Source organism: Vipera ursinii (genome assembly GCF_947247035.1).
Source record: "Vipera ursinii genome assembly, chromosome: 8".
Lineage (NCBI taxonomy): Eukaryota > Metazoa > Chordata > Lepidosauria > Squamata > Viperidae > Vipera > Vipera ursinii.
The window spans coordinates 10,382,063-10,407,246 of NC_139519.1; the positions used below are offsets into that span (position 1 = coordinate 10,382,063).

Below are 25,184 nucleotides of genomic sequence, written 5' to 3' on the forward strand. Positions count from 1 at the left end.
TGCTTTGTGAAGTTCTTGGCTCCTTGCCCCAAAATGGTCTAAAAGTGCATCCTCTGTCTCCAAAAATTATCTACTTCTATCTTCAAAGGTCATACAAATTGCTCCTACTTAGTGTGTAACAGAAATGTCTTGATTTTAATTTCTGCATGGATCCTGCTTCCAGATAATGGTGAGAATTTTATCTTTGTATATTCTGAAAGCTTTCCTTGTGTGAGCTCAAGGAAATCATGATTATTTGGTATCATTAGTAAACGTGGATTTTTTCATACAATATGGTAAGATTGCAGAATGTAGGACAACCATCAAGTCTGAAAGTTTCTTCAGCAAATCCTGTGGTTCAGGACTAGAGTAGATCTCCAAGAAAACATTTTATATTTATGTGTTGCATTTATCCTATGTTCCTATTGCAACAATCAATATTAAGTAGATCTTCTGGCCCCCTGAATCAAAGTTTTCTGAATAACTGTTAATATTTCATTGATGTTCTGGAATACATTGGAACGGTACTTCTGCTCATCAAATCACACTAGAAACAAGTATTAACCAGTGTAGTCCTCTTGCTTCCCTACAGGATCACTGCTATTACCACGGACGGATCCAGAATGATGCTCACTCATCTGCAAGCATCAGTGCATGCAATGGTTTGAAGTAAGATAGTCTCTAATCTTTTATTTATTTTATTATTAAGAAGAAAATCCTGCTCTTGGAGTTGTCCCAGTTAAAATGAAGGACATCCTCAGTTTTTCATGCAAATTAGTTGGGTGTGATCCAGGATTTCTGCAGCATTAAGAAAGACTTTGGTTGAATACCAAGAAGAGCTGCTGCCAGCCAGTAGAGACACTGGGGAGCTAAATCAGATAAGTCTAAAGGAGCTTCCAAGCCCCGGTCTCCTTTCCATATAGGAGGTGATGTTACAGGTAGAGAAGATAAGTAGGTTTCAGACTGCATACCTTGCTAGTAAGTGTACAGGAAAAGGCAAGCAGACTTTTCAGTTCTACCCAGAAACACTTTCTTGAGCCACTCTGCACACTTTCTCCAACCAGCTACATATCTTAGCCACATAAAGATCCCAAAATTCAGAAGGTCCTTATCATTAGTCGGAATCAACGTCCTCTCAACTTCTGTTACTGAAGGAAGACACTGAAAGATCCCCTTTGAACAGAGACTGTGTCCATGCAGTGGAGGAATAAATGAATAGATGGAATATAAAAGAAAAACAACCGAATAATAAAGTGAAACAGTATGACAGAATAAAAGCTTTGGAAGGGACCTTAGAGGTCTTCTAGTCCAACCTCCTGCTCAACTAGGAGATCTATATCAATCTAGACAAATGGCTGTCAATCTCTTCTTAAAAAGCAGTAGTGATGGAACACCCACAACATCTGAATATATACTTTTCCACTGGTTAATTGTTCCAATTGTCAGAAAAAGTCTCCTTACTTCTAAGTTGGTTCTCTCCTTGATTACTTTCCATCCATTGCTTCTTCTCCTGCTGTCAGGTGATTTGGAGAATAGGTTGTCCCACACTTTTTTGTGACAGCCCTTTTAATATTGAAAGACTATCATGTCATCTCTGCTCCTTCTTGTCATTGGACTGAATGTACCCAGTTCCTGCAATCATTCATTATATATTTTAGCCTCCAGCTCCTTGTTAGTCTGTGTTGTTAGTCATGTTATTCTGCATTGAACTCTCTGTGAAGATGTCTGCCAAGAATTCTATTTTTTTAATATAATTTATTGGTTTTTTCCCCACTCAATAATTGATGAACAGTGTGTCTTCCAGGTTACATTTGTAAATGAAACATTAACAATTAATTTCTATAATCCATATTCCACATATTAATTTTAGTTGATTTCTTCTTTCCCCAAAATAACCTCTTTTGCAAGCATTGTGTTAATACAGTTCTTATTATTTTGATAAAAACAATTGAATATATACATTTTTCCAATATTCCTAACAATAATAATCATATTACTATAATATTTCTTTTCTATTCAATCATTCTGATTGCCTCATCCTAAATCCTGTTACAATCCTTATTTTAGTCTATTTCTCCCACCAAATTCTAGATATTCTTGCTGGTGAAGATTTTCTCAAAAATTAATTACATTTACATTTACAAATTTAACTCTATTTTTTCCATATAAGCCATCTCACACTTTTACATTTCTTAAGAAATAGGCAAAACAATGAACAGAGAAAAAAGAAAAAGGAAAATGGAAAATGGAAAAAGAGAAAGGAAAACAAGAGTAAAGAAACATAAGAAATAACATACTATTTAAAATATCTATCCCTAAATTAATATATTTATTTCCTTAATTTCTTATTCTTTTTAACAATAATTAAGAATATATTTATTCTTTAATATTTAAACTTTCCATTCAATACATCTATCATATAATCCTTTAACTCTTACTCAAAAAATTTTTAAAAATGTTTTTCTTAGATTCAATCACACTTAAGTATCTAAAACATTTCCTTTATTTAAATCATTTCAACTTTTCTATATTACTCATAGCAAGAAAAAGAACACAAAAGAGAAAAAAGAAGCATTTATCCATCTTAAAATAATATATTCCATTTTTTTCTTTTTCTTTAATCAAATAATAATAATAATAATAATAATAATAATAATAATAATAATAATAATAATAATAATAATAATAAGAAGAAGAAGAAGAAGAAGAAGAAGAAGAAGAAGAAGAAGAAGAAGAAGAAGAAGAAGAAGAAGAAGAAGAAGTCATGAGGGAGGCCACACCCTTGACTTGGTTTTTTTATCTGGATGGTGGTTGGATGATCTCGGTGGGGGCTCTCCATTTATTATGCCCCTGTCATGGACCGATCATCACCTCCTGCGGCTGGTCTTCCGTCTTGCCACCCCCCACCGTGGGGATGCGGAACCAACTAGATGGTACCGCCCTAGACGCTTAATGGACCCTCTTGGGTTCCAGGAGTTTGGTCAACATCTGTCGGATAAAATCGCTCGGATTCGGACCGGTTTGGACTCCAGCTGGGCAGAGTCTGACGATCAGGACACGGGCGGTCTTGTCAATGTTATCTGGGAGGAGTTTGATTCTGTGACCCCTGATGAAGTGGACAGGATTATGGGGAGGTTGAGCTCCACCACATGTTTATTGGATCCGTGCCCTTCCTGGCTGGTTTATGCAGCCAGGGAGAGGACATGAGGCTGGTTCCAGGCGGTGATATCTGCTTCTTTGAGTGAGGGTAATTTCCCCACCGTCTTGAAGGAGGTGGTGGTGAGACCTCTCCTCAAGAAGCCTGCCTTGGACCCAGCTGTCTTGAACAACTTTCGTCCAGTCTCCAACCTTCGCTTTCTTGCGAAGGTTGTTGAGAGTGTGGTGGCACATCAGCTCCCTCTGGTCCTGGATGAAGCGGATTATCTGGACCCCTACCAATCGGGTTTCAGGCCCGGGTACAGCACGGAGATGGCATTGGTCCCTCTGGTGAATGATCTCTGGAGGGCCCGGGATAGGGGATATTCCTCTGTCCTAGTCCTATTAGACCTCTCGGCGGCTTTCGATACCATCGACCATGGTATCTTGCTGCGGCGTCTCAGGGGATTGGGAGTGGGAGGCACGGTTTTTCAGTGGTTCTCCTCCTATCTCCTGGGACGTTCGCAGTCGGTGTTGGCAGGGGGGCAGAGATCGGCCCCTAGGTCTCTCGTTTGTGGAGTTCCTCAGGGTTCGGTTCTCTCGCCTCTCCTGTTCAACATCTACATGAAACCGCTGGGTGAGATCATTCGTGGTTTTGGAGTTGGGTATCATCAGTATGCTGATGATACCCAACTTTTCATTTCGACCCCAAACCACCCCAGTGATGACCTCGCTGTGATGTCCCGTTGCCTGGAGGCAGTTCGGGTCTGGATGGGGAGGAACAGACTTCAACTCAACCCTGACAAGACTGAGTGGCTGTGCATTCCGGCATCCTGGGACATTCAAAATGTTCCATCACTTTCTATGGGGGGTGAGTCTTTATCCCCCGTAGATAGGGCTCGCAACTTGGGAGTCCTCCTAGATGCACGGCTTACCTTAGAAGATCATGTAGTAGCCGTGACTAGGGGGGCTTTCACACAGGTTCGCCTGGTGCAGCAGTTGCGGCCCTATCTAGACTGGGATGCCCTGTGTACGGTCACTCATGCGCTCGTGACCTCTCGTCTTGACTATTGCAATGCTCTCTACATGGGGCTTCCCTTGAAGACCACTCGGAGGCTCCAACTGGTACAGAATACGGCCGCGAGAGTTGTCTTGGGAGTTTCCCGGTACTCCCATGTTACACCTTTGCTCCGTGAGCTGCATTGGTTGCCAGTTGTCTTCCGGGTGAGGTTCGAGGTCTTAGTGATGGTTTTTAAGTCCTTACATGGCATAGGTCCGGAATACCTCGGAGACCACCTGCTGCCGGCGTCGACTCCCCTCCGCCCCGTGTGTTCCCACAGAGAGGGCCTCCTCAGGGTGCCTCCAGTCAGAGAATGTTGGCTGGTGGCCCCCAGGGGGAGGGCCTTCTCTGTGGGCGCTCCGGCTTTGTGGAATCAGCTGCCGGTTGAGCTCCGGATGGCACCGGATCTCCGCTCCTTCCGGTGCGGGTTAAAGACCCATTTATTTGAACAAGCTGGCCTGGCCTGATGGGGAATTACTTAGGGTTTTAATATTTATATATATATTTTATTGTTTTTATTGTGGGCAATAGTTTAATTCTTTTTTAACTTTTGTATTTTTGTAGTTTTATGATATGCCCTTCGGGAGAAGGGCGGTATAAAAATTTAATTAAATAAATAAATAAAGAAGAAGAAGAAGAAGAAGAAGAAGAAGAAGAAGAAGAAGAAGAAGAAGAAGAAGAAGAAGAAGAAGAAGAAGAAGAGAAGAAGAAGAAGAAGAAGAAGAAGAAGAAGAAGAAGAAGAAGAAGAAGAAGAAAAGAAGAAGAAGAAGAAGAAGAAGAAGAAGAAGAAGAAGAAGAAGAAGAAGAAGAAGAAGAAGAAGAAGAAGAAGAAGAAGAAGAAGAAGTTGGAAGGGATCTTGGAGGTCATCTAGTCCAACCCCCTGCTCAAGCAGGAAACCCTATAACATTTCATACAAATGGCTGTCCAGTCTCTTCTTAAAAACCTCCAGTGTTGGAGCATTCACCACCTCTGGAGGCAGGTTGTTCCACTGGTTAATTGTTCTAATTGTCAGGAAGTTTCTCCTTAGTTCTAGGTTGCTTCTCTCCTTGACTAGTTTCCATCCATTGCTTCTTGTCCTGCTTTCAGGTGCTTTGGAGAATAGCTTGACTCCCTCTTCTTTGTGGCAGCCCCTGAGATATTGGAACACTGCTATCATGTCACCCCTCACCCTTCTCTTCATTAAACTACACATACCCAATTCCAGCAACCGTTCCCTATATGTTTTAGCCTCCAGTCCCCCAATCATCTTTGTTGCTCTTCTCTGTACACTTTCTAGAGTCTCGACATCTTTTTTACATCGTGGTGACCAAAACTGGATGCAGTATTCCAGGTGTGGCCTTACCAAAGCATTGTAAAGTGGTATTAGTACTTCACTTGATCTTGATTCTATTCCTCTGTTAATGCAGCCTAGCACTGTGTTGGCTTTTTTGGCAGCTGCAGCACACTGCTGGCTCATATTGAAGTGATTGTTTACTAGGACTCCGAGATCCTTCTCACAGTAACTACTATTGAGCAAGGTACCACCTATGCTATACCTGTTCATTTGATTTTTCCTGCCTAAATGTAGAACCTTACTTTTTTCACCATTGAATTTCATTTTGTTAGATAGCGCCCAGTGTTTGAGTCTGTCCAGATCCTCCTGTATCTTAAGCCTATCTTCTGGAGTATTGGCTATTCCTGTCAGCTTGGTGTCATCTGCAAATTTGATGAGTTCCCCATCTATCCCCTCATCCAGATCGTTAATAAAGATATTGAAGAGCACCGGGCCCAGAACAGAGCCCTGGGGCACCCCACTAACACTTCCTTCCATGTAGATGCGGTTCCATTGAGGACCACATGCTGAGTACAGCCTATCAGCCAGCTACGAATCCATCTGGTGGTGATGCTATCTAACCCACATTTTTCTATCTTATCAAGTAGTAGGTTGTGATCTACTTTATCAAATGCCTTACTGAAGTCCAAGTAAATTATATCTACAGCATTCCTCTGGTCCACTAATTTTGTCACTTGGTCAAAGGGAGGCCACACCCTTGACCTGATTTTCTTATCTGGATGGTGGTTGGATGATCTTGGTGGGGGCTTTCCACTTACTATGCCCCTGTCATGGACCGATCATCACCTCCTGCGGCTGGTCTTCCATTTTGCCACCCCTCGCCGTGGAGGTACGGAGCCAACTAGATGGTACTGCCCCAGACGCCTAATGGATCCTGAGAGATTCCAAGCGGCGCTGGGGTCTCCACCTGCCTCCATTGCTCACAGCTCGGCGGATGCCTTAGTGGAAGCCTGGGAAAGGGCAGCCACTGAGGCACTCGACCGGGTTGTACCCTTGCGGCCCCTGACCCGGCGCAGATCCCAGCGAGCTCCATGGTTCTCCGCGGAGCTCCGGGAGATGAAGCGGCGGAAACGGGGCCTAGAGAGCTGCTGGAGGTCCAGCCGATCTGAACCCGACCGATTGCGGTTAAGAACCTATATTAGGTCTTATCTCGCTGCGATGAGGGAGGCGAGGTGTAATTACTTCTCTACCCTCATCGCGTCCGCAGACAATCGCCCGGCCCCCTTGTTTAGGGTGACTCGCTCCCTTCTTAATCAGGAGGTGAGGGAGGATCCCTTGCAGGGTCGTGCCGAGGAGTTTGGTCAACATCTGTTGGATAAAATCGCTCGGATTCGGACCGGTTTGGACTCCAGCTGGGCAGAGTCTGACGATCAGGACACGGGCGGTCTTGTCAATGTTATCTGGGAGGAGTTCGATTCTGTGACCCCTGATGAAGTGGACAGGATTATGGGGAAGCTGAGTTCCACCACATGCTTATTGGACCCGTGCCCTTCTTGGCTGGTTTACGCAGCTAGGGAGAGGACACGAGGCTGGCTCCAGGCGGTTATATCTGCTTCTTTGAGTGAGGGTTATTTCCCCACCGTCTTGAAGGAGGCGGTGGTGAGACCTCTCCTCAAGAAGCCTGCCTTGGACCCAGCTGTATTGAACAACTTCCGTCCAGTCTCCAACCTTCGCTTTCTTGCGAAGGTTGTTGAGAGTGTGGTGGCGCATCAGCTCCCTCTGGTCCTGGATGAAGCGGATTATCTGGACCCTTACCAATCGGGTTTCAGGCCCGGGCACAGCACAGAGACGGCATTGGTCGCTCTGGTGAATGATCTCTGGAGGGCTCGGGATAGGGGGTATTCCTCTGTCCTAGTCCTATTAGACCTCTCGGCGGCTTTTGATACCATCGACCATGGTATCCTGCTGCAGCGTCTCAGGGGATTGGGAGTGGGAGGCACGGTTTTTCAGTGGTTCTCCTCCTATCTCCAGGGACGCTCGCAGTCGGTGTTGGCAGGGGGGCAGAGGTCGACCCCTAGGACTCTCGCTTGTGGAGTTCCTCAGGGGTCGGTCCTCTCGCCTCTCCTGTTCAACATCTATATGAAGCCGCTGGGTGAGATCATTCGTGGTTTTGGAGTTGGGTATCATCAATATGCTGATGATACCCAACTTTTTATTTCGACCCCAAACCACCCCAGTGATGCCCTCGCTGTGATGTCCCGTTGCCTGGAGGCGGTTCGGGTCTGGATGGGGAGGAACAGACTTCAACTCAACCCTGACAAGACTGAGTGGCTGTACATTCCGGCTTCCCGAGACACCTGGGATGTTCCACCTCTTTCTATGGGGGGTGAGCTTTTACCCCCTGTGGATAGGGCTCGCAACTTGGGAGTCCTCCTAGATTCACGACTCACTTTGGAGGATCACATAGTGGCCGTGACAAGGGGGGCTTTTGCCCAGGTTCGCCTGGTGCGCCAGTTGCGGCCCTATCTGGATCAGGAGGCCTTGTGTACGGTCACTCATGCGCTCGTGACCTCTCGCCTAGACTACTGTAACGCTCTCTACATGGGACTTCCCTTGAAGACTGCTCGGAGGCTCCAACTGGTACAGAATGCGGTCGCGAGAGTTGTCTTGGGAGTTTCCCGGTACTCCCATGTTACACCTTTGCTCCGTGAGCTGCATTGGTTGCCAGTTGTCTTCCGGGTAAGGTTCAAGGTTTTGGTTATGATCTTTAAGTCCCTACATGGCATGGGTCCGCGATACCTCGAGGACCACCTGCTGCCGGCGTCGACTCCCCTCCGCCCTGTGCGCGCCCACAGAGAGGGCCTCCTCAGGGTGCCTCCTGTCAAGGAATGTCGACTGGTGGCCCCCAGGGGGAGGGCCTTCTCTGTGGGTGCTCCGGCGTTATGGAATCAACTGCCGGTCGAGCTCCGGATGGCATCAGACCTCCGATCCTTCCGTCGCGGGTTGAAGACCCATTTATTTGAACTAGCGGGTCTGGCCTGATGGGGGTACTTGGGTTTTTTATTGGTTTGTTTTAGTATTCTGGTTTTAACTTGGGCATTAATTTAATTATTTTTTAATGTTTGTATTGGTGTTTATATTTATGCCCTGTGAACCGCCCTGAGTCCCTTTGGGAGAAGGGCGGTATAAAAATCTCAATAAATTAAATTAAATTAAATTAAAGAATGTAATAAGATTTGTCTGGCATGATCTGTTTTTGACAAACCCATGTTGACTTTTAGTGATGACTTTGTTTGCATCAAGGTGTTCGCTGATTTGTTGTTTGATTATCTTGTCCAGAATCTTCCCAGGTATTGAGGTCAGGCTGATAGGTCTGTAGTTTCCTGGATCTATTTTTTTCCCTTTTTTGAAGATGGGAACTACATCAGCTCTCTTCCAGTCCTCTGGTAGTTCCCCAGTGCTCCAGGATCTTTGAAAAATATAGTTCAGTGGTTCTGAGATCATGTCTGCCAGCTCCTTGAGAACTCTGGGGTGTAATCCATCTGGTCCTGGTGATTTGAACTCGTCTAGGCTGGACAGGTGTTCACTTATGATTTTTTTGCCTATCTTAACTTGCATTTCTATTCTGTTTCTATTCTGGTTTTGGTAGGCTGGACTGTTTTTTGCCTTTGTGTAAAGACAGATGCAAAAAACGAGTTAAATAGTTCTGCTTTCTCCCTATTGCTTGTCACCTTCTTGCCACTTTCCCCCACTAATGGACCAATCATTTCCTTAACTTTTTTCTTGTTTTTTATATGTTGAAATAAGCATTTTTTGTTATTTTTTACTTTGGTTGCAGGCCTTAGTTCATTTTGAGCCTTAGCTTCCCTCACTTCATCTTTGCAGGCACGGGCTGTTTGCTGATATTCTGCCTTAGTTATGTGCCCCTCTTTCCACTTCCTATACTTATCCCTTTTATCTTTCAATTTATCAGAGAGTTCTTTATGCAGCCAAGCTGGTCTCTTTTGAGAGCTGTTATTTTTCTTCTTTGTTGGCATTTTACTAGACTTGGCCTTTATTATCTCACTTTTCAAAATTTCCCAAGCTTCTTGAGTTGTTTTCCCCTTTAGGATTCTCATCCATGGAATCCTTCCCATGGTCTCTCTAAGTTTATTGAAATTAGCTCTTTTAAACAAATGTTTCTTTTTTAAGTATTCTCTCTGATAGGATATTAAGTATTTCACCTTTGTGAGATAAAGTTGTGCACAAAAACAGAATCTTTCAAATAGCTTTAGTCTTGCATTTGTATAGATAGAAATTTTATTTTTTTAACATCCTAGGAAATATATAATGTTGGATTCCATGCCAAAGTATCTCCAAACAAATACTGTACAAATATTTCATGGTTGCATTCAGTGTGTGAAATCTCTTATATCTTTCTGATCATAGCTGTATCTTTGAGAAGTATGAGAAAGTGATATGAGTGCTGAGGAAAGAAAATAAAAAAAAATCAGTGAATTTTAAGAAGGGATTCAAAAACATGAGGAATGTTGACTTGGTTAGTTAAAAATGGGTCTCAGAGCTGAGTTTCATTACCCAACTAGGCAACATCATCAGTGCAGTTTATCTCTGAACTAACAATATTCTCTTCTCTTGCTTCTCCATCTCTGACAACCCTTTTCCACATTGTTTTACAGAGGACATTTCAAGCTTCGAGGCGAGACGTACTTAATTGAACCCTTGAAGCTTTCCGACAGCGAAGCCCATGCAGTCTACAAATATGAAAACATAGAAAAAGAGGATGAGGCCCCCAAAATGTGTGGGGTAACCCAGACTAAGTGGGAATCATATGAGCCCATCAAAAAGGCCTCTCAGTTAGTTGCTACTTCTGAAGTAAGTCTCATAATAAACATAGTTTGAGACCAGATATTCATTTACTTGTTTCGAAAATGTAAAGTAAAGGAGAAATTCTTTTGGGGAGGGGTAATTAGATAGAATTCTAAAGGGAGAAGCCCCCATTTCTATATTTTTATTTTAGCCATGGTATAAAAGAAACAATGGAAATTTGATGAACAGAAAATACCTGTTCCAGGCTTATAGCAGTTTCTTTGGTCATACAAAATCAAAATAGATTTAAATGAATCTCCAAATTATCTCAACGTTCTAAATCAATTTTAAAAAATCAAATTTAACTGTTTTTAGATGTCTGATAAGACCATTACATAATCTTGACTCCATTTTCCAATTTGATTTGAATCATCAAGTTGGATTGTCAATGACTGAATAAAAAGTGACGAATTGAATCTGGTCACAATTGACCCTCATATTCCCAATATTTTCCTCCTTTACTGAAGGGACAAAAGTTAGAAAACAAACGATGCATCCAGAGTGACAGTTCCTTCCTTCCTTTTGGTGGCAAAAGATGAAACTGCCTGATACATATCTAGAAGTTCAAAATCTCAATTTTTTTTTATTAAAATGTGTTTCTGGCAATTCAAGAATCTTTAGCCACAGCAAGTTCTGGTTTTATACATTATGTTTAATTGGTCGTTAGTTGATCCTCTGTGTTGAACGTTCTTGTCTCAAAGTCAGGTCATGATCACTTTATTCAAACTGGATCTTGTGCAGCGGAGTTAAGAAAGTGGCTGTCAGAGAGCAAGGAGAGAAATTGCATTCTAGAATTCGCAATTTGGCCTTGTAGTTCTGTATGCTGAAAAAACACGAGAACGCTTTCCTAGGGAAAGAAGCAAGTAATGCACACTCACACATTCAGCTCTTAGCAAGAGTACATTTCCTGAGCAATCTGGGTACTCTGGTGGTGGAATCCAACAGTGGAATGCAGGAAGGAGGGGCTCTTTCACAGGGAAATAAGAGGCAGATCAGAAATGAGTCCTTGGATTGCAGAAAGAAGCCCGGAAGGGATCCTCCCTAAAGCCCTCTCAGGGTGTATCTCATGGTTACACAGAGTGTGCTTTAGTCTGGCAAGATTCCCGTCTATAAGAGAACAGCAAGAAAGAAACTACTCTGAGCAATTAACCATGTTTTCTTGGTCCTTGAGCCTGAGAACTCTGAAGCAATATTTCAGTAATCATTTTAAAATTACATCAAAAGAAAAGTACAATTCTTTGGCCATTAAGAGTGAGTCCAGTGGGTCAAAATGTCTGAGTGTCTCTCCTTACCTTGTCTTTAATGCATAGTGTGATATGATTGCAGGCCAGGTCTAATTGGTTCCATAGCATGACTACATCACTGTGTTTCTCACGTGATTGGTTGGGATCCTTTGTTTGAGAAGGGGAAGGCAAGGTGAGAAAGTAATTGAAGCATCATTTTGACAGGCTGAAAAACAAGTCAAAGAGAGCAATTTACTCATGTGCCTGTTCTTATTCCTATTAAATTCTTTTCAGAATTAGGTATTCATATATACCTTTATCTTTAAATGTAGGCATCATAAATTCCAAAAACAGATTAATTGGAAACAAGTGCCACACCTTATTAATATAAAGAAAATGAATTCTTTGTGCTTGACAATCCATAGCATAATGTACTTTTTCCTCAGAACTTTGTCAGCACTTTCTTTAAGTCAGAGTTCCCCAACCTTTCCATCTTTGCACACAGGTGGGGGACAGGGGAAGGTTCCATGTGAGCAGTGGGGTCATGCGTGCACCCAGCTCTATTTATGCAAACAGTGGGCACACACACCCACTCATGCAAATGGAGCACACCCACCCATGCTTGCTCACTGGAAATGCAAATGGAGATTCAGGCACTCACCTGCCACTTCCATGGCCCAGTTCCGAAGGGCTCAAGGCCCAGGGATAAAATTTTAACAAGCTGTCTCCCAATAAATGTCTTCTTGAAAGAACCAATATTTCTGAAAGTTCAAGTATTTTGACCAGAGAGTAAAACAAGCACTTTTCCTATTATCTGATGATGACCAACATTCCTGTTGGCTGCTGGGAGCAACATGTCTAAACAGCCTTTTTGTTTATTGTTCTGTTTAGCAACACAGATACTTTAACCCCTACAGTTACGTTGAGCTTGTCATAGTTGTGGACCACAGGATGGTAAGTATCCTGGCTATCTTTCCATTTTCTTTCTGCATTGAGCACAGCATTTTGTTTCTGCCTTTTTTGATGTGGGTATTTTTGAAGAGATTAATAAACATCTTAACTAGCTTTCTCTTAAAATGTGCTTTATCATAAACTTTGATATTTTTTGTTATTGAACCCAAACAATATTTACAAAATTAAGAGTCATTAGAGTAAATATATTCTAATTTGCACATTTATTCTTTCTGGATACCATCTAAATTTATTTTTATCCCAAACTGGTTAAACAGTTCTGTAGGTTTCTTTGAAACGTTCCCACACTCTGTTTGTCCAAGCTGACAACACAGGAAGAAAAAGATGTATAGTGAGGAATGTTTATCTCACACCTCTCTGAACGTGGAAATATAGCATCCAGTTTAGGAAAGCATTTCAGTAGGCTGACCAAAATTTTCTCCAACCAGGAAAAAAGCCCATGTATGCTGCTGAAAAGTTAAAAACCTTAATATATTAATGGGACAAATGTAGATTAAAAAATCAGCACAAAAGAATTCTTTGGACTGCTTGGATAAAAATTATTATTACATCAACAAATTCAGTGATCCTTTCACTGATATGTTCTTTCTCTCCCTCCTTCTTTCCCTTCTTCCTGTAATTATGATCTCATCTTAACATTTTTATCTTTTCTGTAGGCCATAAAATACAACAACGATTCAACTGCTATAAGAACATGGGTATTTGAAATGGTCAACACTATAAATGAGGTAAGAGGACATGGCAAATATTATTTCACTTGTTGATTTTAAAATTCTCTCAGCCCCAGCCCAGATTTTCACTGTGTTCACACAACACACTTAACCAGCTAAAGAGAGAGAGAGAAGATGGATTTCTACAAGAATGCTAACTTTTGAAGCTTTGAGTGAGGCAAAACTAGGTTAATTTGCCTAGCTGGTGATCCAGCATGTGAGATTATCCCAGAAAATGGGTTAATTCAGTAACCAGTTTAATAAGCCTCTTATGAGAATACAGTCACTGTGTTGGGAGGATGCAAGTCCAAAAGTGTTGCAAGAATTCCATCAGAACTATGTCTGTAGCTGGATTCTTCCAGGCTGTGGTTAATGGTTCTGAACTGGGAGATTAGAAAGAGATGAGCAGAGGCAGCCTATTCCAAGCTCACTTGATTATGAAACTGATCTCTGAAAAGAAACCTGCTTACAAAAGCCAAGATCAGTTGCTTTTTAATCTTGAAATGTTTCTCAAAGTTTACTTGTGTTTTGAGTTTCTGACTGATGCCATGTCCACCTGACAGATTTACAGAGTTCTGTACATTCGTGTAGCACTGGTTCGCCTAGAAGTTTGGTCCTACAGAGATTTGATTAACGTGATGTCAGCAGCAAATGTTACTTTGGACTCATTTGGAGAATGGAGAAAAAGAGATTTGCTGAGTCGCCAAAGACATGATAATGCTCAGTTACTCACGTACGTCTCATTGTGGGGAAAGGGAGTGGGGGTGGCCGGGAGTGGAGGGTTATGGGGAGGTTACTGCTTGCACAAAGCACTTTTTTGTAGGTGAGAGCTGGTTCTGAGAAGTCCTTGAATGATTGCAGGTGGAAAAACTCAGCTTGATTTCATTTTACCTGCTTTTAACATTGAAACTTATTTGATTATCCTGCTATAATTTTACTCTACTTACACATGCATTTTTAAGTCAATTAAATAATGTTTTGGTTCCCATTCTGCATCAACTAAATGAACACTTGCATTATACAACAGATAAACCAAGAATAAAGTAAAATAATAAAATTTGGAATCTATAGATACTGCTTAGCAATATGTGCATATATATACACATATGTGTGTCTGTGTGTGTGTGAATGTTTCCCTGCCAGTCATATCCGACTCTAGGGGTTTGTGCTCAGCTCTGTTTCACAGCTGAAGAGCCAGCATTGTCCAAAGATGCTTCCATGGTCATGTGGCCAGCATATGGAATGCTATTACCTTCCCCTAAGTGGTCCCTATTTACCTACTTGTGTTTGTGTGCTTTTGAACTGCTAGGTTGGCAGGAGCTGGAACAAGTAACAGGAGCTCACTGCATCAGGCAGAACTTAGGTCTCAAGCTGTCCACCTTCCAGTCTACAATCCCACTGTCTTTATTGCTCAGTTCCATACCCCATCTGCCTATATATTGTCATACAATTTCATGAGTGGGAAATTGACATGTTTATTGTCTTATATCTATAAGATATTGCATAAATAACAAATGTGTTGTGAGAAATCTTACAGGATACTTGCGTAACAAGTAGGTCTTATGAAATAGGGACTAGATGGAGGACAGATCTGAGTGCAAGTGAGAATATTAAAAAATACAAAAACAATCCATTTTATTTTACCCACAGATGGAGATTTGACTTGCCACCCAATCCCCTTTCCCAAAACCATCTAGTCTTTTTAAACCACACAGCTAAATTGATAGACAAAATCTAGTAAATAAATATGATTTTTTGGGGGGTTGCATAGTTAATGGAATTAAATTGACCCAATGTTCTGTACCAGCCTGCTACCAGCCCTGCAGAAAAGGCAGGGACAACCCCTTTTACAAGAAGGCAAGAGGCTGGAATTAAGCCTGCCAAATTTATGAATACAAAAACAGAGCAAAACAAGACACGAACTATGAAACAGGAGCTATTCAAGCGGTTGCCTTCAGCAAACCAGCCCTCCCACGCATTCCCCTTTTATACAGTTCAGAGCATGGCTTCTCTCTGCCTCCTTCCAAGGTGCCCCATTGCCTTCCTCTGTTTACTCCTGATTGACTGCCTCCTGCGTCGGGTGTCCTTGAACAGGGCCAGCTGTGGGTCATCTTCATCCACGCTGTCAGGCTCACACAGCTGGGTCTCCGTCGTGACCAGGTGGGAGGGGCCTGGCTGAGGGCTGTGCGGAGCCTCAAGGCCATCATCAGCAAGCTCTTCAACACCCCCCTCCTCCTCCTCTGAGTCGTCCGACCCAACTGCCGAAACCACAGGCTGACCCTGAATCACAACACCCAAATAGGCTGGATTCAGACAACATGCTAACCCCTCTCCCCAACCTAATTCATGCTAACACCAGCAAAACTCACCAGGTAGTGAAAATGCATCCTGAATATTTTTAACAGACCTGCTTAGTTAAATGGCTTCTGAGACTAGAGCCTAAAATGAATTCTAACATTCTGAAAACTGGTAGTAACTGAGGACGGGTTGAGGGGTTTGTAGAAAGCCATAGTGAAATATGCCCTAAGTCTATATAACATACTTCTATGTTCTATCAATTTCATCCCCCTCCCCTTCTTTCTTATAGAGCCATTGACCTCGATGGACCAACTATAGGATTGGCTTACATAAGCACCATGTGCCAGCCGAAGTATTCTACAGGAATTGTTCAGGTTAGTAAAAGGATACCTGTTATTTATTTGTACTCAAGTGAAAACTTACATACAGGCATAACTTCTTTACAAATGAAATCTCTTCTTGTTTTTGATCAACGTCATTTTCATCCATATTTATTTATGGATTTGACATCTCCAGGTCCTGCCTCAACTGGTGGTATTTTGGCACAATGCATTCTAGAACAAGCTATTTGTATGCAATGAGCTACTGTATATGTCAAAGACGACAATATATTATAATGTTTCTGGATTAGGAGGAGTCAAACTGTGCTCTGATTGGCAAATGAGCAGGTCAATTCATGTTACAATACTTCCAGATAATGTTTCTGAACAATAATCTTAGCAATCCTAATGACAAGCATGAATCATCCCACTTTCATTCCAAGAAATTTAGTATCTAGATTGCATATTACTGAATTCTAGTACGTTCAGAAAATGAAAGAATACTAAATCTACTTAAAAGGGAAAAAAACTGCAGTATTTTAAGATCCTGCAAGAAAACCATATTAGTTAAGGTGATGCTATGCATTTACTGAGAAACAGTAAAGTTAGCTTTTTGTTCATGTAGAAAGAATGGAGAGACATGGCAATAAAAAAACTTATTAAGAAACAAAACTTTATGAGTTTTGTTGTTTAAGCAGAGTTAGGATCCTGGTAGTAGTAGGTATTTGTAAGCCTGCTTGCTCTAGAAGGCCATTTTATTCAGAAAGACCAACTCATTCTTAAGTCTTTTTAGGATGGCTACCTTCAATATTCTGAAAATGCTAGCTTGTAGCAAAAGACACTGAATAGTTTTTGGACTGAAATTGCCTGTAAGTTTTAGTAAATGAATAAATGCAGACAGCAAATGGATGCATAGGTTTTGATCTTCTCCTGAGCTGTAGCTTCTGGGCTTTAAAGTTTCCTTCTAATTGTATTTGTGTATGTTCTGGAATCTTGCTAGGCACACATACATTCAGAAGAGATAGAGGAATCCTGAGATGGTATCCTCAACTTAAAATTGGTCACTTAATCACCAGTTTTAGCCACTTAGTGCTAATAATAATTGGATTCACTTTCAGTTCCTTGGCGGACTAACAATAAATAAAGTATTCTCATTTCTTCAGGATCATAGCAACACAAATCTTTTGGTTGCAGTTACAATGGCCCACGAACTGGGTCATAACCTGGGCCTTAGACATGATGGGGATTACTGTACTTGTGGTGGTAACTCATGCATTATGTCTGCCGTGCTAAGGTAAGGATTGAGGAAAACGTTTAATGCCTTTCCAATCAAGTTATTTTTAAATGCTTGCAATTAATTGTTAAATTAAATATACTGAGAACTTCCCAAAAAATGAAATGGCCAGGGAGTTACAAAAAAAAAGGGTTTTGGTCATTTGTGTGTCACTTTATCATATGTAGTTAAAATGGGCCGTATTTAAAAAGATAGAAATGTTCTCAGCAATTGAATGCCATCATTCAGTAGCTTCCTCCAAAACCCCAGAGTTTAAAGAAACAGCGTAGTAAGCATAACCAAAAAAAATCCCAATTATTAACAACTGTGATGGATAAAAGAGGAAACCAAGTTAGACGTTAAAGACTTTCCTAAAGTGGGAAGCAGAATGGGGAAAATTATTCTGAATCTGGCAACAAGAGAAAGAAAAAGTTAAATTACCATCCTTGGGATTTTCCTGCCTCGCCCTTCCATCAAGGTAGAATATGTGACATCTCTGTCATATATTGCAGTCTTCTGAAATCAACAGGTAGCAACATATAGGAAGTCACTGACTTACAACCATTTGTTTAGCAACTGTTTGAAGTTACAATGGCCCTGAGAATGCTGACTTATGACCGATCCTCGAAGTTACAGCCATCACAGCCTCCCTTCAGTCACAAAATCAAAATTTGGGCAGCATCCTGCATTCATGGGATCCTCAGTTGTGACTTTCCCAGCTGTCTTCCCATATGAAAGCCAGTGGAGCAAACTGGGTCCCTTAATGACTGTGTGATTCACTTAACAAAATGCCAAAACTGGTTGTAAAACTGAGCATGACTCACTTAACAACTGGTTTCCTGAGCAATGGAAATTCTGGTCCCAGTTGTGACAGCAAGTCAAGGATTACCAATATTTTCTTCCGGGTAGAAGTTTAGGCCTTACTTCATCAAGAAGGAAAAAGAAAAGGAAAAAGAAAGGAAAATCTTCTCAGCAATTGTTTTTTGCAAAACTCCCCATACCTTTTGTGTAAGAGTTTTGTGTAGGCTCAGTGAGCATCCCAGCTATGGATCAATTTCTGGTTTCTTCTGCTAAAGCCCAAGGACTTCGTTGCCTCCTATTTCATGCAAGGGCAAGGAGGCCAGGAAGTATGGAGAATGCCACGTAGCCTTTCCTGTCCTTCCTGAAGGATTTCTGGGCATCATGATTACTCTTTAATACCTCTAGACAATTTGTGGTGTTTTGTGCAAAGGACTTTGCTTAGAAAACAATTTTGCTCAATCAACCCCACAAAAGGGGTCTGGTGCAACTTTGACCTTGGAAGAAGACCATCTTGTCTATTTAATGGCCACCATCAGATTCTCTTTGCGTTGTTGTTTCCACCTCCTAACTTGAGGGACAATGATTATATTCCTAATGATTTGAATTAACATTAGGAAGGTGCTTTGCTGGGCTTGTGATGCCATGTTTGCATCTATTAAAGTATGCAGCTTCAAAGGTCAGTGGCAAGTTGCTGATATTATCACCTTTTCAACAAAAGAAATCAACGACAAATACTTTAAGGCAAATAGAGAGTAGCATATTTAGCTCTCTAGTCATTGTTGTAAAAAGTCCTATCCCTCCAAAAGAAAAAAAAAACTGAATCAAAATTCCACTGTTTTCCCTTCAATTATATTATTTTCCTTCCACAGAGAGGCTGACTAAAAATGAAAATAAAAGGCAGCCCACTCAAACACAAGACGCAGCTCGATCAACTAATATCAGATGGAGTTCTCATTGCAAATGTATTTTGTTAAAAAAGGAAAGTTAGTGGAAGTAAAACTGAGGGAGCATAATCTGGGAGTAAGATCAAGGGGTACAAATCATTTCTCTTAGCTATTTTGTTAGCTTTAGAGGAAAAAAACCCACTGCATTTCTTCATTAGCCATCCCTTTTCCATCTTACATGTTTTTGCAATGAATTTTGTTCCTAGTCCAAATATGGATGATGTCATGGTCTTATTTTGGTTCATCTCTACAGCCATCAACCATCCAAATATTTCAGCAATTGTAGTCAGATCCAGTATAGGAGGTTTCTTACTCAACGTAACCCAGAATGCATTATCAACCAACCCTTGAGAACAGATATTGTTTCACCTCCAGCTTGTGGAAATGAACTTTTGGAGAAGGGAGAAGAATGTGACTGTGGCTCTCCTGAAGTAAGACTTTTTTTTATCAACAAGAATATGCAGAATTTTCTCAAAAATGGGAATCCTTGAAAAATCATATGGCTTTCTAAGTGGTTTGAGCCATTCAAGAAGTTAGATTGTGAGTGGCATAGGTTTGTGCCCTTTATGTACATGCATGTATGAGTGGTTTCTTGGATTTAGTTAACCAGTTGTAGAGAAATGGAGAATTGTTATCTCATAACCATTTGGGGAAGACTCTGTATTTTTTTAAAAAAATAAGTAACTGACCAGAAAAATTCTTCTCTCCTGAAAATTCCTATTTTGTTGATATGGCCACATTATCTGTTCCACTATATTTTGAGCTGCTTCCTCCCATAACTGATGATCTTCAATCTATGCTCTGATCCTAATAATATTTTTTATAAGAACAGTAACTTAGTGTTCTTTTTATATTGTTAAATACACCTGTAATGGTCTGTGAGAATGTCCTTGAGAGACAAAAGGAGGAGAAAAGTCTACTCAATGGTCATATAAGAAGTAGATTAGCCTGCAGAACCAATGGGGCATGGAAAACATCTCAAGAGGAACACATCCCACCTATTCTCTTGGTCCGTAAAAATGAGGTGGTAGAAATGGACTTTCATTATTGAAAGATTCTGCTACTGTAACCTTAAAATCAAGGTAGTGTTAATTCTCATGTTTGGTGCTTCTTCTCTGGACTACCTCAAAGGCTGGCATGATGAGTAGAAAATCCCTCATGAATAAGAAAGGAATGGGGCTGTAGGTTATGTGGGCTTCACAATTAGGAAGCCTACATAACTTTTGTTTTATTTTTTTCACATAGGAAATATCAGATAAGGCTCTTTCCTGGATATATGCCATTATATGTTTGCAATAACAAACAGTTTGTGCATTTGCTAGCATGAACCCATAAGAGGGAATACATTGCAGAAATATCTTTTTCCTTGGCAGCATCCCTCTTCAAAATAGACCAATAAAAAAGACCAGTCAGAAAATTCTATGACATCATTTGATATGTTTTGGTTTTCAGAATTGTCAAAATCCATGCTGTGATGCTGCATCGTGTAAACTACACTCATGGGTAGAGTGTGAATCTGGAGAGTGTTGTGACCAGTGCAGAGTAAGGCTTGTTTATTTTTAACACCGGGAGAGATTTTACCCTGCTCCATACTAACCATATAGAAATGTAATATCTCTTGGCTGTTGATCAAAACATTTTAACCTTATTCCTATCCCTTTCTTCTTGACCCTTAAGAACATATCCATAGGGAGAATAATTTAACAAAATTTCAGCCTTGTCTCAATCTCAAATGCACTCTTTCAGAATGTTCAATCATGTCTGTGAAAATAATATATTTGTTCTTTGACTGACATTGCATGGAAACTAAGTTTAAACAAGGGTGGGCAATGTTTGAGATTGGTGCCCTAACTCAGCTTCCTGACTTTCTGGAAGGTTCTAAGAGGTCTTTGGTAATGCTGTGACATTTTTTCTCTCTGAGCCTTTTAGGATGAATATAGGTGCAGGAGACTTCTAGAAGCAAAGTTGCCTTTTTTTCCCCTTAAGTTCTCTTCCTGCTCTCTAAAGCTCTAAATTCAGGTGTTTTGGTGGCGCATTCTGGAGATGCTGCAGGACCATGAAAAGAGAGGTGCAAGTTCCTCATTCCTTCTTTCTATGTGGGATCCCAGTTGACTCTATAATGAACCTTTTGAGCAAAGTGGCCCAAAACATTTTGTTATTTCCATATTTCCATCACAAGTCTACTGTAGATTCACAGCAGGAGAAGGGAGCCACGTGTTTTTCAGCACATGACAGAAAATTCTATGAATGCTTCTTCCCATGTAAAGAAATTAAAATATATCATGAAAAGTTCAGCAATTCACTTTTTGTTGTTCTTTCATGGAAGCCCAATTGAATTTCACTTTATGGTCAGCAAATAAGACAGACTGGGACTTCTAGGCACCACACACAGTTGTAACAAGGCAGGGATGCCTTGCTTGGTGATCCTCAGGACAGATGAAGAGGAGGTTTTGAAATGTGTTGTGAATCATGCTTTGAGTCTTTGATCTCTGCTGCTGAAGAGTGATAGCTGGGAATATTTTTGATTGTCACCCACAGTTTAAGAGAGCAGGAACAGAATGCCGGCCAGCAAAGGATGAGTGTGACGTGGCTGAATACTGCACTGGCCAATCTACTGAGTGTCCCACGGATGACTTCCATAGGAATGGAAAACCATGCCTAAACAACTTTGGTTACTGCTACAATGGGAAGTGCCCCATCATGTATCACCAATGTCATGCTCTCTTAGGGCAAAGTAAGTCAACCTTAGGATTTCAGAATAGTGGTATTATAAAAGATTAAGAATGTCATTGCCATTAATGAAATATATTTTCTTCTTTGTATTCATAGTAAATCATTATTACATTTCTGTTCTATAACTGAGTTTGAAGAAACCTTGGAGGTCTTCTAGTCCATCTCCCTGCTCAAGCAGGAAGCCTTATACCATTTCCAGTCTCTTCTTTAAAAAATCTCCAGTTTTGGAGCACCCATAACTTCTGAAGGTCTTTTCCAGAAGGAATATTTTTTAAGATTAAAGCCTCCATTCTTTGTAGGCTTTACAGCCCAGAGATGGACTTTGGGGGAAGGACATTTTTGTGGGTTTTTCATACATTCCCAAATTGGAGAAAGATCTGAGCCAATCTCAATGAGTGATAATGTAAATTGAACATGGGACTCTGCGCTAAGAGTATTCAAACCTGTGACTGAAATTTTCCATACATTTGGCATAATTTGCATAAAGAAACAGATGTTGGGGGATGTGATTCTTATCACTGATCACTCATCATTTTAATGCCAGACTATCACAAAATTTTCAGTATGAAAAAGTGAAATAAGTTCCTTTTTCATATAGTTTTCAGCAAACAGGGAAATTTATCTTGGTCGTATATAAGTGATGCAATGAGGCTTTGCATATAGAAAGTCCCAAACACAGGTTTTGGGTCACTAATTAAAAGAATCAGAATTAACAAAAGGACAGAACAACAGATTTGTAAGGAGCCTTTGATGTCTTCTAGTCGAACCTCCTGTTCAAGCAGTAGACACTATAACATTTCCAATCTCTTCTTGAAAACCTCCAATGTTGGAGCACCCCAACCTCTGAAGGCAAGCCATTCCATTGATTAACTGTTCTCTCAGGAAATTTCTCCCTGTTTCTAGGTTGGTTCTCTCCTTGATTAGTTTCCATCCATTGGTAATGCTCTCCCTTCAGGTGCTTTGGAGAATCAGTTGGCATCCTCTTTTTTGTGGCAGCACCTTAGATATGGGAACACTGATATCATGTCACCCAGAGTCTTTCTTTTAATTGAACTAGACATACTCAATTTGTGCAACTCTTCTTCATATGTTTTAGCCTCCAGTCCCCTAATCATATTTGCTGCTCTTCTCTGCATTCATTTTCATACTGTGGCAAACAAAACTGTACACAATATTTCAAAGATTTTTAAAGCAGTACTAACAGTTCATGTGATCTTGATTTTTATCCCTCTGTTAGTGTAGCCTAAAACAATTTGTCACTATTGCAAAAGTGTAGCCTAGGACTGTGTGGGTTATTTTGCAGTTGCAACACACTGCTGGCTCATATTTAAGTGATTGTCCACTAGGGCTCCAAGATCCCTCTCACACTTACTATTTTTTTTTAATTGAAAAGTTTTACAAAATTTAATAATAAAAGCCCCCCTCCCCTTCAACCCTCCCCCCTTCCCTGCCCCCCCAAGACTTCACAAAGCAGAATACGGGGTGTTATATATAACAATCTTATGCAAACATATGCTAAATATCTATTAAAATGTTAACAAACCTTCCACTCTTTAACTCCCTTATAAAAAAACTCAAATAGTTATAATAACACATCTATAATTGTTAAGAATTATTCATAAGCTATTTGAAACTTTTTAGTCCCATATTTGTTTTGAATATAATCAATCCATCTTCTCCATTCCAAAATATATTTTTCTTGTGATTGTTCTTTCAAATATGCTGAAATTTTTGCCATTTCAGCCACATTCATTACTTTAAGTATCCATTATTCTATTGTAGGTAAATCTTCTTTCTTCCAGTGTTGCGCCACCAAAAGTCTGGCTGCTGTTATTAAATGTAACATTAATTTGGTTTCTATAACGGTACTATCTGAAATAATCCCCAATAAAAATAACTGCGGAGTAAATCTTCTTTTTCTTAAAAACTTTCTGAAGAACCCACCATATTTTTATCCAAAAGGCTTTAACATTTTTACATGTCCACCATATATGATAATAAGTAGCCTCTTCATTATTACATCTCCAACACTTAGGTGGTTGGTTTGGATACATACATGCTAACTTTTTAGGGTCTAAATGCCATCTATAAAACATCTTATAAAAATTCTCTCTTAAGTTTTGCACTTGTGTAAATTTTACATTTCTAACCCAATTTTTTTCCAAAGTAACCATCATTATTGGCTGTTGAATATTCTGAGCCCATTTTGTCATACAATCTTTAACTAACTCCGATTCTGAATCAATCTCTATTAGTGCATTATATAGCCTTTTTATATGCAATTGACTTTGATCTCTAATTTGCTTTATCAGATTTTTATCAACTTTTGTTATACCAATTTTCTGATCTTCTTTCCATCTAGCTTGTAGTTGTATAAACTTAAACCAAGTGGTACTAACAGTTCATGTGATCTTGATTTTATCCCTCTGTTAGTGTAGCCTAAAACAATTTGTCACTATTGCAAAAGTGTAACCTAGGACTGTGTGGGTTATTTTGCAGTTGCAACACACTGCTGGCTCATATTTAAGTGATTGACCACTAGGGCTTCAAGATCCCTCTCACAATTATTATAACTGAACCAGGTATAACCTCTTCTGTACCTGTGCATATGGTTGTTCTTTCAAAAATGTAGATTATTTTTTTTTACTTTTTCGCTACTGAATTTAATTTTGTTAGATTGAACTCAATGTTCAAAAGATCCTTCTGGATTGTAAGCCTATCGTGTGGAGTGATGGCTATTCTTGCCAGTATGGTATTCTCTGCAAATTTGATGCGTTCCCCTTCCATCCTCTTATGTAAATTGTTTATGAAGGGTCAGGTGGCATGTGATGATGATTGGGAATCTGAATTACAAATCAGAACATTGCTCCACTTGCATGATTAATCGATCAATTGGATTTATGGAGGATGTGATTTGGACAATAAATGGACACTTGCAGTATTATTTCCATTGCTTTGAAAATGGAAACTCTCAGTTCAAACAAAAAATCATTATTTTGATCAGGTAAATAGCATGAAATGAGGTAACATTCCAAAGAATAGTAATAGCTCAATCCTTTGCAAGTAACCCAACTGTATTCAAAGAGGCTTGTGCCCAGGAATTGACAGGCCTCAAAACAAGAATGACACACGATGGTTATTAAAAGCTGAATTATTTCTTGTGTCATTTCAATAGACAAAATCTAGCCACACTAAGGATTCTACTATCTGCATCTACAATACACTCTGTAAACTATTAGGGAGGAGATGTCTTCACCCTCTTTCTCTCACAAATGATCTCCAGGCAGAGTTGCCTCTTACTCCTCAGGATTTCACCCCCTCCCTTCTGGGAATCCATTTCTTCACTGCATTCCAGCACTGGAATGTATCCATGAGAAAGCTGAAGTTTAAAAATGCCGGACACAGAGGAAAAAATCTTTGATTCAGATTCCCCTAGTCATTGATTTATCGCATAGTCTCCTGCAAGTTGCATTGTAGTGGCTTCAGCTTTGTGTCCATCAAATGGAATAAGCAAGTTTAGTGTAACACTGTATGTGATAGTGAAAGCTTCATAATGAGGAATAGTTAAATAAATAAGTAAGTCAATATTAACTAA

The 25,184-nt window shown here is 40.3% G+C and overlaps 1 protein-coding gene across 3 annotated transcripts in view; it reads left to right on the top strand.

Moving 5' to 3' along the window:
• Positions 1–25,184, top strand: part of LOC310643888 (zinc metalloproteinase-disintegrin-like daborhagin-K) — a 129,108-nt gene that overhangs the window by 70,036 nt on the left and 33,888 nt on the right. Inside the window, exons 8-14 of one of the 3 annotated variants that reach the window (XM_083368551.1) lie at positions 13,167–13,238; positions 13,784–13,953; positions 15,808–15,892; positions 17,002–17,132; positions 19,110–19,287; positions 20,309–20,398; positions 21,395–21,590. The exons of 1 other annotated variant lie outside the window; for it this stretch is intronic. In XM_083368551.1, coding sequence (XP_083224677.1) covers positions 13,167–13,238; positions 13,784–13,953; positions 15,808–15,892; positions 17,002–17,132; positions 19,110–19,287; positions 20,309–20,398; positions 21,395–21,590 — 922 coding nt within the window. The remainder of the gene's footprint in view (positions 1–13,166; positions 13,239–13,783; positions 13,954–15,807; positions 15,893–17,001; positions 17,133–19,109; positions 19,288–20,308; positions 20,399–21,394; positions 21,591–25,184) is intronic. One more of the 3 variants, XM_083368552.1, reaches the window with a different exon arrangement.